This window comes from Pseudochaenichthys georgianus, chromosome 12 (genome assembly GCF_902827115.2).
Source record: "Pseudochaenichthys georgianus chromosome 12, fPseGeo1.2, whole genome shotgun sequence".
In the NCBI taxonomy this organism is placed as follows: Eukaryota; Metazoa; Chordata; class Actinopteri; order Perciformes; family Channichthyidae; genus Pseudochaenichthys; species Pseudochaenichthys georgianus.
In genome coordinates, this window is record NC_047514.1 from 19,409,257 (window position 1) to 19,425,215 (window position 15,959).

General features: G+C 43.4%; 1 protein-coding gene across 7 annotated transcripts in view; it reads left to right on the top strand.

Annotated features, from left to right (window-relative positions):
- mapk10 (mitogen-activated protein kinase 10) overlaps nt 1-15,959 on the top strand; it is a 48,469-nt gene that overhangs the window by 27,590 nt on the left and 4,920 nt on the right. For 5 of the 7 annotated variants that reach the window (XM_034095602.2, XM_034095603.2, XM_034095606.2 and 2 more), the window contains exons 10-13: nt 2,259-2,383; nt 13,552-13,578; nt 14,316-14,379; nt 14,804-14,881. In XM_034095602.2, the coding sequence (XP_033951493.1) occupies nt 2,259-2,383; nt 13,552-13,578; nt 14,316-14,379; nt 14,804-14,881 (294 nt within the window). Of the gene's footprint in view, nt 1-2,258; nt 2,384-13,551; nt 13,579-14,315; nt 14,380-14,803; nt 14,912-15,959 lie in introns of all 7 variants that reach the window. The other 2 variants (XM_034095608.2, XM_034095607.2) reach the window with 1 other exon arrangement.

A 15,959-nucleotide genomic window follows, 5' to 3' on the forward strand; every position in this document is an offset into this window, starting at 1 on the left:
GGTATGGCTGGGGTAGGCTACAGCCATACCAAGAAATGGCTTAGCCCCACCTTAGCCCCACCATGACAAATTATGTTAAAGTAAGCAAAATAAAGTCCGCCAACTCGCGGAGTAAATTGCACAGACAGCCGTTAATAAGATTGTTTTCAGTAGCCAAAATACCGTCTGGAAATACCGAAGACTAGAAACGGTTTTGAAAACTTTTGTCACGTAGTGATCGTCTTCTCAATAGAACATCTTTGATAATGTCTTCTGGCCAATCAGAATTAAGATAACGGCGTGGTGTTGTTGCAGGAAGTCCCGACGGAGAATACTTTTGCTGTAGTACATCTCTATACGTCGATACAACATTACGTGTTGTTTTCTATCAACACGTAATGAAATAAGACCACACAGTTTGATGATTGATAGGTGTGTGGGCTGTCTTTCATTTTGACACACAGAACAATGTTATAATAAACGTATGTTAAATGGATATATCCGCCTTCTTTCATTTATCTTTCCATTCCCACGACAATGTACGGAAAGAAATGGCATATTTTGGACATAGTTTGAATGGTGATTAATCATGATTAATTAATTTTTAAGCTGTGATTAATCTGATTAAAAATGTTAATCGTTTGACAGCCTAGTTTTTATGAACCCCACAGCTTCCGGTCTTCCAAGACCAGACCGGACGTGTTGCAGGCACGAAACACACTACCAATAGAAATACATTGCTTTTTAAAACGTTCTGTGTGACACGAAAAAAAGGGGGAAATGGTGGTGGTGTTGGTGTAGGCCTACACAGAGCAGATTGTAGACCAGAGGGTGTCGTATTGTCATACTGATATTCTGTACACACTGTGAAGACCACTGAGACAAATGTAACATTTGTGATATTGGGCTATATAAATAAACATTGATTGATTGATTGATTGATAGACCGTTTTATTTACTTCATGCATAGGGAATACAAATGTTCCCTCAAAAAACTTTTATTTTAGATGTCGTTTTTGGGCCTCTACATTGAAACTCATATTTGTATCCCCCCTCTGTGAGCCGTAGTGAATTACATCTATTCTTATGCAGAGGGTTAACCACATCATCTTTGTCTAAGTCGAGAAGTGCAACCATTCTTCCCAAAAGTGCAAATTCCCTCCATTGAGAGATAACAAAATAAGCTTTTTCTGTGTCCCTGTTCCCACATCAAAGCTCCTGTCTGGTAGAATTCTCATGAATCGCTTTTGTATTCTGGCTGCTCCCTGCTGGAGTGACAGTGTTAAAGGAAATGCAGCTAGATAGGAGTGTGGGAGGGTGTGAGACCGGGTTGAAGTGCTGCTGTTTTGTTCTGTCACAGGTAGGTAGGAACTGAGGCAGACATCCTTAGGGCTTTGGTTATTTTTGAACTGCATGAGGCAGTGGCTAACAGAATGTACTGTATGACACGAGAGAAGATAGATAAGGAGTCAGGAGAGGTGGAAGGAGAGCGATAGAGGAGTCGTTTTACAGACTTACCATCCATTTGTTATTGACGTGTTGATGCTCAGGCAGAATGCAGCGACTGCACAGGGCTCATCTGTCTTTTCCTGTTCAGTTTCTTCAGTCCTGCTGTAGAGCCATTTATAATGGGGTCAGTGTGTATAGGAGAGAGATGGTGTGTGGGTTCTCGATTTCACATGAGTCTAAGATGGCCTGAAGGGAGAGAGACTGAGCGACTGTCGGGAAGCAAAATGTAAAAAAAAAAAGTTTATTGTACATACTGGTGCTTTTATAAAACTACATCTAGGAACACCCCAGTTGGAGCAGTTTCCATACAATATTTCAGACAATTTGCATCAAGACCTACATGTATTAGAAAACGGTAGATTTGTATTTGGGACAAGCTAGAATCTTGAATGTTAATTAGCTAAACAAATTGACAGAAAAATCTGGATGGCTGTCAAGTGTTGCAAATTATTTTGTGATGCGCATTGCATACATATAAAACATTTTGCCCACATTATTTCTGAAAAAATATTTTTTAAATTATCTTTCTAAAGCTTTCCCTCCGTAAAAATGTGGTGTTTATCTGCTAATCCACATGTGATTGAGGCTTTCTGAGATCTGGTTTCCTTTGATAAGATGCTGTTTATTATTCTCTTTAATCCCTGACATTTCCCTCTCTTTCCCTCCCTTCCTTCCTTATTGTGCTCCAATTTCTTGGCAAATAAGTGGCACAGAGGAATATTTTCTTGCTTCATGAACTTAAACAGATGTGTCTCCTTTCCAAAACACAGCTAGCCAGGCCAGAGACCTGCTGTCTAAGATGCTGATCATCGACCCCTCTAAAAGGATATCAGTGGACGACGCGTTACAGCACCCCTACATCAACGTGTGGTATGATCCAGCCGAGGTGGAGGCGGTGAGTAGGCCTTTGGCAGAGCTGTGTATTGATCACCATCACAAGCTCAATCCTCTGTTGGTCAGCACTGTTTACTTTGTAAATCAACAACATTTGATAATGACTTTCCTCTTTTTCAGACAAAAGTGATCATAGTGACTCACTATACAAATGTCAAATGTATTCTGCAGTCTGTTCTGTATAAGAGATATTTGCTGCTTTTACATTACATTACATTTTAGCTGACGCTTTTATCCAAAGCGACTTACAATAAGTACATTCGACCAGGAAGACACAACTTGACGAAAACAGAATCATATAAGTACATCAGGTTTCATAGAGCCAAGCATTTCAAGTGCTACTCAACTGGCTATAGATACGCCAGTCCTTTATTAGTATATAAGTGCTCTGTTAGCAGTTCTTTGTTAGTAATTCTATCGCTCGAGGTGGAGTCGAAAGAGATGAGTTTTCAGTCTGCACCGGAAGATGTGCAGGCTTTCTGCAGTCCTGATGTCAATGGGGAGCTCATTCCACCATTTTGGAGCCAGGATAGCAAACCCACGTGATTTTGCTGATGGGAACTTGGGTCCCCCTCGCAGCGAGGGTGCAGCGAGTCGTTTGGCTGATGCAGAGCGTAGTGCACGCGCTGGGGTGTACAGTTTAACCATGTCCTGGATGTAGGAAGGGCCAGATCCATTCGCAGCATGGTATGCAAGTACCAGTGTCTTGAAGTGAATTCTAGCAGTTACCGGAAGCCAGTGAAGGGAGCGGAGGAGCGGAGTGATGTGGGAAAATTTAGGAAGGTTGAAGACCAGACGAGCCGCTGCATTCTGGATGAGCTGCAGAGGTCGGATGGCACATGCAGGTAGACCAGCCAGGAGGGAGTTGCAGTAGTCTAGGCGTGAGGTGACGAGAGCCTGGACCAGAAGCTTCGTCGCTTTCTGGGTCAGCTGGGGACGTATCCTCCTGATGTTGTAAAGCGTGTATCTGCAGCAGCGGGTTGTAGCAGCGATGTTTGCAGTGAAGGACAGGTTGTTATCTAGGATCACACCCAGATTCCTTGCAGTCTGGGTCGGGGAAACAACAGAGGTGCCGATGTTGATAGTCAGGTCAAGAGTGGGACAATCTTTTCCCGGAAGGAAAAGCAGTTCAGTCTTGTCAAGGTTGAGCTTGAGGTGATGAGCGGACATCCACTGAGAGATGTCAGCTAGACAAGCAGAGATGCGTGCGATGACCTGGGTCTCTGAGCGGGGAAAGGACAGAATTAATTGGGTGTCGTCAGCGTAGCAGTGGTATGAAAAACCATGCGGGCTAATGACAGATCCGAGCGAGTTTGTGTACAGGGAGAAGAGGAGGGGACCAAGAACAGAGCCCTGAGGGACCCCTGTAGTTAATTGACAAGGGTCGGACTCGGACCCTCTCCAAGTTACCCTGTAGGTACGGTCTTTGAGGTATGAGGTGAGGAGGGAAAGTGCAGAGCCTGAAACTCCAAGTTCTTGGAGAGTGCGAAGGAGGATCTGATGGTTCACCGTGTCGAATGTAGCAGACAGGTCCAAAAGGATGATGACAGAGGAGAGGGAGGCTGCTTTAGCAGTGTGCAGTTCCTCAGTGACAGCAATGAGAGCAGTTTCTGTGGAGTGACCTGCCTTGAAACCAGACTGGTGCGGATCCAGAAGGTTGTTCTGATGGAGATAACAGGAGAGTTGTTTAAAGACAGCGCGTTCAAGTGTTTTAGACAGGAACGGGAGGAGAGAGACAGGCCTGTAGTTTATAACATCTGACGGGTTGAGAGTGGGTTTCTTTAGGAGAGGGTTTACTCTTGCCTCCTTGAGACTGTTTGGAAAGTGACCAGAAGTTAGAGAAGTGTTGATGAAATGGGTGAGAAACGGTAGAATATCAGGAGCGATAGTCTGAAGGAGGTTTGAAGGGATAGGGTCCAGAGGACAGGTGGTAGGGCGGGCAGAGGTAATGAGGGTAAGAGAATTGTTTTGTTTTGAGTAGCTGCATCAGAAATGAGCTGCTGAACAAAAAATCGAAATTGGACCTAAAAAGTGAGACATTTTATAGGAAAATCTGAAATTATTCTTCAGAATTAACTCCAAAGAAGAGTTAACGACATTGATCGACAGAAAACAGAGGAAGAAACGCAATTTTTGGATGTATTTTTGAGTTGAAACTACAAACTAGCTTTCAACTACCAACTGACAACTGTCAACCGTCTAGCTGTGGGCTGCTAGCTGTGAGCTGCCAGCTGTTACCTGCCACTGTTGGAAGGAGCTGCACCAAAGAAGGTAGCGAAACATTATAAACTGTGAATTATTTCATGAAGATAAGAAGAGAGGAAAAGAAAAGTATTTGTAAGCTAGAAAAAGCTAATTAATTAGCCTAGCATCTCTTTGGAACAAAACAAGTGGTCGCCATGGAAACTGTCCAGCAGGCAAAAAATAACTTCTCAGCTCTCAGAGCAGAGGGAAGAGAGATTGTATATCCTGCTAAATGCAAGAGTGTAAATGCAAAGGACAAACACAAGGAGAAGACACTGTGTGGAAACCCAGAGGTCCTCTTCACTGACTATGCCCAACAAAGAGCAGGAAGGAAGAAGAACAACCTCATATTCTTCACTGACTCCATCTACATCTGGAAAGATACTCTGTGCAGCAAGTATGCACACGTCTCCAGAGAGGGCATCGGCTCAGGAGGCAGATTACAAATCTGTAAAGATGAACACCTTGACAAAGATGACCCTCTGCTCACCATCACATACTACACCAAAGGAAAGGTCATGGTCCAAGGGAATGAAGCCAACCTGGAGTCATTCGAAGAGGCATTCCTCCTGTTGAAAGCTGAGGTGGACACAAAGAGGATCAATGTCCCCTCTGGTGTCCCCTCTGGTGTCCCCTCTGGTGTCCCCTCTGGTGTCCCCTCTGACAGCGAAGGTGATGAGAGCCCAATAGAGAATCCCAACACCTTGTCCATCTCTGCCCCCCCCACACCGGCCAGCTCCAACAATCGGCTGAAGGAGAGTGTGGCCCTGCTGGAGCTGGACTTTGCAGAATTCAAAGAGCGGACCCAGGCCAGGCAGTCTGGTCCCCCAGACAACACTCTGCAGCAGCTTAAAGAGGACCTCCAGCAGCTCAAGAGCGACAACGAGGCCTTGGCATCTGACCTCAGAGGAAGTGTAGAGGCACTCAAACAGGAGAACAGTGTGCTCCGTGTTCAGTTAGCCAAGGTGAGGGAGGATGCCAAGTGTAGAGAGAAGAGCTTCACCAGGCAGGTCCAGCACCTGACAGAGAAACTCTCATCAGTCCTCACAATGACGAGTAGAGAGACACAGACTCTCCCTGCCAGTGTCCTTGGCCCACCCTCTCTGCTCAGCACCCAGCCCAACAACACCCTGGCCCCTCCTGATACACCCACACAGCCAGCTGCCCACAGCCAGCTCTGCCCACCCCAGCCTCCCTCTACTCAGCCTGAAGAACAAGACCCACAAGTGGTCCTGCTGGCTGACTCAAACGGGAAGTTCCTGGACCCAAGAAAGCTTTTTCCTGATAAAAAGGTGCTGTCTAAACACTGCAGCACCACAGGCCAGGCCATGAAGCTGTTGAAAAAGGAGACCCTCAGGAGCCCTCAGTACCTGGTGATCCACACGGGAACAAATGACCTGCACACCCTCCGTAGGGACACTGCTGAGGCAGTGAGGAAAATGGCGGAGCAGGCCAGTAAGGAATTCCCCGACACCCGCATTGTGGTCTCCACCCTGCTGCCTAGGACAGACACCCCTCCTCATGTCATCCATGACATTAATATGGAGATCAGAAAAGGATGTGCCACCTTACCAAATGTCCACCTGGCCCTCCACTCAACCATTGGCCCCTGGGACCTCTATGATGGACTCCACCTACACAGAGAGAGGGTGGGGATATTTGCAAAGACCCTCAAAGATGCAGCCCTGGGACGCACCCCTCCCACCCCCTCCTCTAGAGGCCCAATAGACCCTCCCAGACCGCTTCCTCCCCATCACCACCCCAGGATCACCACCCCTGCTGTGAGGAGACACAACAGCTCAGCCTGGACCTCCCACTCCCCACGCCCCCAACACACCCAGAGGAGGCTACTTTCACCCAGCTCAACACCTGCACAACATCAGCAGCAGAGATATGCAGCAACAGCTGCTCCTCGTCTCCCTCCCCGCCTACAGCAGCGGAGCTATGCTGCAGTTGTAGCCCAGCCTGCTGCCACCCTCCCTCCCCCTGCTACCTCTGAACTGGGAGACATCAGGATAATGCTGCACACCCTGTGCACCCGACTTCTGTCCAGCTAAGACATTACATATATATGTTATCGTAGTAATCAGTAGTAATAGTAATATTAGTGAAAATCGTTTTTTCTTTTTTTTATATATATTTGTCTCACTATACAGGTTCATTTTGATTGTTTGTTTTTGAAAAAAAAAAGATGCGTTCTTTTCATATAAGCTGTTGGAATATTCAGGGGCTCCACTCCTCAACCTTTGAGGTCAAGAGTGAGAATCAAGAGTTCTTAGAATCTATCAAAGATGTTGATCTAATTATATTAACAGAAACATGGTGTAAAAATGATCTGCTCACTCACTGTCCTCCAGGTTATAATGAAGTCATGGTGCCCTCTATAAAATCAAAAAACATACGCAAGGGCAGAACATCGGGGGGGATCTTGGTGTGGTATAAAGGAGATCTTTGCCGTCAGATCTCAGTAGTAAAACAAGGTAAATCCCACATTTGGCTAAGGTTAGATCAAACCCTGGGCATAACTGACAGGAATCTATACGTGTGTGCTATTTATATTCCCCCAGTAGATTCTCCTTATTTTGAAGAAGACATTTTTGAAACTCTCCATTCAGAAATCGCCTATTTTCAGGCCCAGGGAAATGTGCTTCTAACTGGAGATCTGACCGGACGAACAGGAATTGAACCTGATGTCATAGACCCACAGGGCAGCCACCATGTATTTGGTGAACCCCCCCTGTTTACCACACCAACCGTCAGCCATCGGAACAGCCTTGACTCTGAAATCAATCAGAATGGTAAAGAGATAGTGCATCTCTGTCGGGCCTTAGGCCTGTACATAGTGAACGGGAGGTTCAGAGGGGACTCTTTAGGGAGATTCACATACTCCTCAGCTCTAGGGTCTAGTGTAGTAGACTATGCAATCACTGACATGGACCCCTCCACTATCAGTGCATTCACTGTCAGACAGCAATCCCCCTTTTCAGACCACAACCAAATCAATGTGTTCTTTAAACTCTCAGGTCCAATGAGTGACACAACAAGGGAACCCAGTAAGCTGTACACATTACATCCTACTTACAGATGGGCCCCAGACAGTGGAGACAAATTCACCATGGCCTTGAACTCACCTGATCTGATAAATGACATGTCACTATTTGACCAAAATCAATATGGTCCTACCAAAGATGGTGTAAACATGGCCATTGATTATATCAATATGATATTTCACAAGGCAGCTATTAAAGCTGACCTTATAAAGCAAAAACGGAAGCCTGTTAAAAGGCAAAACGCTGACAAATGGTTTGACCAAGAATGCAAGACCATCAGAAAAGACCTGAGAAAAATAGCAAATGAAAAACATCGGCAACCAAACAACCCAGCCTTACGCATTAGATACAATGACGTCTTAAACAAATATAAATGTACAATAAGGAACAAAAAACAAAATTATACCCACATGAAACTTGAGGATATTGAGAAAGCCATTGATCAAAATCAATTCTGGGATCTGTGGAACAACTTCAACACAAAACAACCACAAGCATTACCCATCCAAAACGGTGACATCTGGAGAGAACATTTTGAAAGTTTGTACAAAGACATACCAATAAATCTAATAAATTCAAATCAGTGTATTACAAAAGAGAAACTCCAAACATTAGAAGAAACTATTAAAGACAACCAAAACCCTCTTGATTTCCCAATGACTTGGGAAGAATTGACCACACAGACACAATCTCTCCGGCCAAGGAAAGCTTGTGGCCCAGACAACATTAAAAAACGAAATGCTCCGATGCAGCACCCCAGAGATGCAGGGTACAGTGTTAAAGCTGTTCAATATCGTATTGCAGTCAGGATGTTTTCCTGACATCTGGTGCAAAGGGCTCATTTCCCCCATTCATAAGAGTGGAGACAAATCAGACCCTAATAACTACCGTGGCATCTGTGTCAGCAGCTGTCTGGGGAAATTATTCTGTAGCATTCTAAATAAAAGAATACAAGATTTCCTTAACCAACAATCCATCTCGAGTAAAAATCAAATTGGCTTCCTTCCAAAACACCGCACCACCGACCATGTGTATACCCTTCACACTTTAGTTAACAAACATGTACACCAAACACAACATGGTAAAATATTCACTTGTTTCATTGATTTCAAAAAAGCTTTCGACTCTATTTGGCACGAAGGGCTCTATTATAGACTTCTACATTGTGGTATAGGGGGCAAAATGTACAATCTGGTTAAATCAATGTATTTAGAGAATAAATGTGCTGTTAAAATTGGAGACAAACAAACTGAATTCTTCACCCAGAGAAGAGGCGTTCGTCAGGGTTGCAATTTAAGTCCCACTTTATTTAATATATATATATAAATGAACTTGCTGTTCAGTTGGATCACTGTGCTGCTCCTGGCCTCTCCCTCCTAGATAGAGAGGTGAAGTGTCTGCTTTATGCTGATGACCTTGTTCTGCTGTCTCCTACTGAACAAGGACTCCAACAGCAGCTGGACATAGTAGACCAGTACTGTAAGGACTGGGCCCTGGCAGTCAATATGAAGAAAACTAATGTCATGGTTTTCCAAAAACGCCCCAGATGTCAGGAGAACAAATACCAGTTTACCATAAACAATCATATCATCGAACATAGTATGAGTTACACCTACCTCGGTTTAACCATAACAGCATCGGGAAGTTTCAACATGGCAGTGAATGCACTCAAAGAAAAAGCCAGAAGAGCTCTAAATGCAATTAAGAGAACATTTTATAATGTCCAAATTCCAGTTAAAATCTGGCTCAAAATCTTTGATAGTGTGATCCAGCCCATTGCGCTGTACGGTAGTGAAGTATGGGGTCCACTCAGTCACCAGAGCTATGCCCGCTGGGACAAACATCCAACAGGGTCTTCACATGCAGAATTCTGCAGATACATTTTACGTGTTCAGAGAAAAACACCAACAAATGCATGTAGAGCAGAATTAGGCAGATACCCACTGATCATCAACACTCAAAAGAGAGCACTAACATTCTTTAACCACCTTAGATCCAGCCCCCGAGACACCCTCCACTCCAAAGCCCTCCAGAGCCAAGAGCTGACCCCAGAGAAGAGTCCCCTATGGCAGCTGGTGCTGAGGCTAGCTGCCCCCTCTCAGAGCCACTCTGACCAGTCTCTCAGCAACACTGCTCTCCAAACACCAATCGCAGTCAAACGCATTATAGCACAATGTAAAGACAACTATTTACAACATTGGGAAGACGAGACGAGAAGCCAAAGCAGATTAGAATGTTACCTGGCTCTAAACAGAGAGTACGAGCTGGCAGAATATCTCTCTACTGTCAGAGATAGAAAGCAGAGACAGATCCTAACCAAGTACAGGCTCAGTGACCACAGACTGGCAATCGAAACAGGAAGACTCAAAAGATCCTGGCAACCAAAAGAGAACAGAATATGTGGTCACTGTACGACAGGTGAGACCGAGACAGAGATGCACTTCCTCCTGAAGTGCCAAACATTCAACGAAGTAAGGAGCGTTTACTGGAACAAGTTGAACTCTGTAATCCCAGGTTTCAAGGAGGTTGATGACCTCTCAAGACTGAGAGTACTCCTAGGAGAAGGAGACAAGGCACACCTTGCTGCCCAACACACACACACACACACACACACACACACACACACACACACACACACACACACACACACACACACACACACACACACACACACACACACACACACACACACACACACACACACACACACACACACACACACACACACACAGAAATGTAATTATATCACTGTATATATATATCATCAATAATATGTAAACATTTGAAATGTATGTTAATGTTGTTAATTATTTTGTATTGTGATGCTTTGGCAACATTGTTTAATTTAACTTTCATGCCAATAAAGCCCCTTTGAATTTAATTGAATTGAATTGTAAGAACCTCACTTGACGAGAGAGGGGAAAAGGAGGTTAGTGTGTGGGTGGAAGGAGGGTCTGGTGACCCAGCGGTGAGTAGAGGTGAGTCAGAAAAAGAAGAGCGAATATCATCAACCTTTTTTTCAAAAGTGGTTAACAAAGTCGCTTGACAGAAGTGAGGAGGGGGAGGGGCTTTGGGAGGGTCCAAGGGGGGGGAGAAGATGGAAAATAGTTTTTTAGGATTGGAATAGAAAGATTGGATCTTATCTTGAAAGAAAGTGCTTTTTGTCTGAGAGATCAAAGCAGAGAAAGAGGAGAGGAGAGCCTGATAGGTTAGGAGGTCGTCGCAGTGTTTGGATTTCCACCGTTTCCGCTCTGCTGCCCGAAGGACGGTTCTATTAGCACGCAGTGCGTCATTTAGCCAGGGAGCAGGAGGGGACTGACGAGCCTGCCGAGATGTTTGAGGACAGAGAGAGTCCAGAGAGGATGAGAGAGTAGAGAGGAGAGTTTCTGCAGCAGAGTTTGGAGGCAGGAGTTGGAACGAGTCAGAGGAAGGGAGGGCTGAGAGCACCGATGAGGCAAAGGTAGAGGGAGAGAGGGAACGAAGGTTACGGCGGACAGGTGCAGGATGAGAAGAGATTAGTTTGTTATGTTTGGAAAGGGGTAGAGAGAATGAAATGAAGAAGTGATCGGATGTGTGGAGCGGGTTTACAGAGAGGTTAGAAGTAGTGCAGTTCCTTGAGAATATGAGATCAAGGACATTGCCAGCTTTATGAGTCGGTGGGGATGGAGACAGTGAGAAAGCAAAGGCGGTTAACAGAGATGTTAGTTCGTCTATCTTCCCCGTCTGGAGGTTGAAGTCTCCGAGAAGTACAGCGGGAGGGCCAGTTTCAGGGATGTGTGAGAGGAGATTATCTAATTCCTCCAAGAAGTCCCCCAAGGCGCCTGGTGGACGGTAGAGAACAACAATGGTTAAATGTATAGGATGGATTACTGTGATGGCATGGAATTCAAAGGTGGAAGGAGTGAAGTTAGGTAGCTTGAAGAGGGAAAAGCTCCATTTGGGAGAGAGCAGGAGACCAGTGCCACCTCCTCTGCCAGTGGGTCTGGGTGTATGGGAGAAGGAATATGCTGTGGAGAGAGCTGCTGGGGTGGATGTGTTGAATGGAGTAATCCAGGGTCTGCAGGGAGGCGTAGCCAGAGATGAAGTCAGCCTTAGGAACAGCTGACTGGCAGTTCCACAGGCCACCTGCAACTAGATGTTGGATCTCAGTGGAGCACGTGGGATAGACAAGAGCAGGCCGGTTATAGCGATTAGGAGATACACAGGGCCAGTGATAATTGCGAGAAGACACATGAACAGGAATGGAGAAAATACACATGATTATAGCCTGAGGGGCTAGAAAGCTAAAGAAAAGAAAATAAGACACCAGCGATACTTAGCTCAATCAGAGTAGGATTTGCCTCCTCTTTGCCACCCTCGTGACTCCAGCAGGACTCCAATGTCTTTGTCAGTCTTACTCCCACAGGACTCCAATGTCTTTGTCAGTCTTAGTCCCGCAGGACTTCAATGTCTTCGGCTGTCAGACGCTGACGCTCCAGGAAAGAGCTACCTAAAATGGACGCCTGATTGCTGAGTTCTCACAGCTGTGGGGCCACGCCCCTCTAATTAGTTAACTCTCTACAGCTGATGGGCGACAGCAGAGAGGCCCTGCCTATTGTAATGCAGGCTTGAGTGCCTACTGAGACCTGTGTAACAGGTTCACGTGATCAGATCTGAGATTTAAAATCTCTCAAAAGTGCCGTTTTAGCTACAATAACTACAGAACAATTATACAGAGTAGAATAAATGAAACAGAGAAGTCTAATTAAACAAGAATATAACTTACAGTGGTTGCTGCGTCAATAGGTATTGTCGTCACCCGGTCTAGATGCACACTGATGCTTCTATGATTGAGTTTTAAAGGTCCCCTATTATACTGGTTTTCATCAATATATTATAGGTCTCAGATATATACAAAACATGTCTCTGAAGTGTTTGGCTCGAAATAACAAGCAGATCACCCATTGTAACATCCCATAATCCCCTCTGTTTCAGCCCTGTTTCAAAAGTGCTGATTCTCTGTCTGTTACTGTAGATGAAAATAAGGAGCCCCTCCCCACGCCCCTCTGAGAGATATTTGGTTAAAAAGAACACAATGGTGCTCTCGGAGGAGATTCAGGTGGTAAGGGGGGGGGTTACCTTGGTTGCTGATTGGCTAATGGTTACACAACCCAAAACATCGTTATGACATCATAAAGTGGCCAAAATCTGATCAGCTCATTTTCAGACAGTTTTTATATACATGGATCAGGAGAAAAAGAGACTGACATTTTCAGAATCTCTTTTCACAGAGGGGAAACATGTTGATGTAGAAGAGACATGAAAAAGTGCATTTTGCATGATAGGTCCCCTTTAAAGTTTTGCTCCACATCTCATTTTCATTTTTCTCTGTTACTTACACTTTATTTGAACTTTGAATAGTTGTAATCTTTAGGAGAATAGATTTGTTTTGCTCCTTGTTAGATAAAGACATTTCTTTCACTGCTAAGTGTAAATGAGCAAATGAATGCGTTCTGTTTTGTAGCGTAAGAGTGGTGGTGTTTCTGTTTCAGTTGGTGCCTCATTAGTATGAGATGAAAAAGCCATCTGCACAATAAAGTTGCACAGAAACCAATTTCTGTAGCAATACACCAACTAGCTGATTCATTTCAGCATTAAATAGCATACTGTAATACAGTAGCTATTGTAAAGAAACGCCACATGACACACCTTCATTGTCGTTCATTTTTAGTGGATTTCATAACCGTGCACTTCGTCCATTGTTGCATTTTTGATGGTTTTCCATGATGGTATTGTTGTTAGAGTTGATATGGTATGTATTATATGGCTGTGAATGACATTTCAACACATTTTCTGCTGTTTTCCCTTTCTCTAATGTCACCTCTTGCTGATGAAGGCCAGAGATCTCATCCAAATATCCATGGTAAATAACAACCGCACTACATCCAAAGAAAAAGAAAAAAAATCAATGGGACTTTTGTTGATGAAGATTAAAGACTGAATATTATAGGAGACGTATTTGGTTCAGCACTCTCAATAATAAATCATAAATAGTAATATATGTTATAGAGAATACAAAATGAGAACAATATGAGGAAAACCTCTTTTGCTGCTACTGAATTAAACTGTCCTTCCAAGGTCACATCGGACAGGTGTGTGTGTGGTCCTGTCACCTGCAGTGAGATTATGGTGTCAGAGTCTGAGAGGATCAGGAGGGGTGACTGACAGCATGTTCGTCTTTTAGATAAAATGACAATCCTGCGGGAGAGGGACATTGGCATTTTAGCTGGACAACCAGATTTCTTCTTATCTCCCTGTGTGTCTGATGTTCAATCCTGATCTTTCTGTAATATCTGATAAATGTGACACATGTGATATTTAAATGATGCTTATTATATTTTCATGGGATTAAGGTTTATCAGAATGTTTATTTTCTTTTAGTTATTTTCTCCATAATCCATGACTTTGTTTACATAAATAGTTAAAGGAGAGATGTTTAATTTTGCTAAATTTGATGCAGTATAATACAAAAGTATATCTTAGATGTTTTTCTATTCACCTTTTACCTGGAGTTATCCAACGATATCAGCCATATGAATTTCCTGTTAAATAATTTTTGATGATTGACTTACTAAACTGTTTGTACTCTCTTACGTTTAGCCTCCACCTCAGATCTACGACAAGCAGCTGGATGAAAGAGAACACTCCATTGATGAATGGAAAGGTGAGAATTATTCAAATCATTTAACCAAATACTGTAAGATAACAGCAGTGGTGGACTAAGTGCTCAAAACGTGTACTTACTTATCGTGTATCAACACAGATTTTGACTTAAGTGAAAGTACAAAAGAATGAGCAACAAAATATACTTAAAGTTAAAAAGGGAAAGTACTGATTAATGTTAATTAATGTGTGTCACTTCAGTGTTGCAGCTGGTAAAGGAGTAGACCATTTTTTATATACACAAATATGTGCCACTGTTTTGATGTAAAATACAAGCTTATAGTAGGAAACTTAAGTAAAGTTCCTCAACATTCAGTTTTTAAATAAATCTACTGTCCACTACCGGCTAACAGGAAATCACCAAAAGTGCGTGCTATCACTTTGTACGTTTAATGACTTCCTGTCCGAACTTTGCTCTCCTGCAGAACTCATTTACAAAGAGGTGATGAACTTTGAGGAGAGAACGAAGAATGGCGTTGTGAAGGGACAGCCTTCACCTTCAGGTACTCTCAGTGCATAACCCTAATCGCTCTGTAAGTGAATTTAATATAACCATACTGGAGTTATCTGTAAATAGAGAAACCCATTGTGTTGTTGACCATGTGTCTCTGTCCTTTGCATCTCATTGTTTTTTCAAGTTAAATGTTGTTTGTGACAATTTGTTAAATGGTATTGGTGGACAGCTAATGAGTAATTGCTAAAATTGCCTCATCATATTCATATTTATTTATGCTATGTGCATTAACTAAGTGTTTTTGGGTTTAACATGTCATGACTTAAGATTTAGGTCCTTTGGGGTCTATCACAGGAAATGTCAGTCCTCACCTGCAGCTGACATTTTATATTGTCCTGTTGTCTGCAAAAGTCCTGCAAGAACATTAAGTGCTGTTTTCATAGTTCACCACAGAGAGGCAGTATGGCATCATGTTAGCACATGTATCAGGCCACCCCTACATCACTGTGAACAAAACTTTATTGCTATGGTGAAACAACACCCATTTCTCATTAATAAAATAAAACTGTTGCATTTTAAAGATTAGAAAATCAAGCTTCAGATAAATCCTGCAGAGATAGTAACATCTCCTGACCATGAGAGGTAACTGCCACATTACAGTACAATAAAGACTCTCACTGTAACAAACCAGAGTAAATAAACTAATACTTTTGTAGAATTATAATAGCCATTTTTGATTGATTGTTGCATTTCTTCAAGCTGAAATATTACAAAGGAAATCAGTTAAGGGTTCAAAGCATTGATGTACCACATACAGTAATGCAACATCTACTTTTGATCTCTTCTCCACTCTGTTTTTCACATACTCATGAACTCCATCTGTCTTTCTTTTTTACTTGGCAGTAATTAAGCCTCGAGGTAGGCCTATGTCTGATGCTGACTGTAGCAGATTATGGGCTGCTGTACTGTATCTATGCAGCAGACTGCAGTAACTGCAGACAGTGTTTTACTGCAGCAGGAAACACAAGTTTAGTGCACACATGGTGCCTCAGGCAGTGGAGATTTTAGCATATTTAATGCTGTAATTATTGCTTTTAGAGCTATTTCCAGACTAACGCTTCACTTTT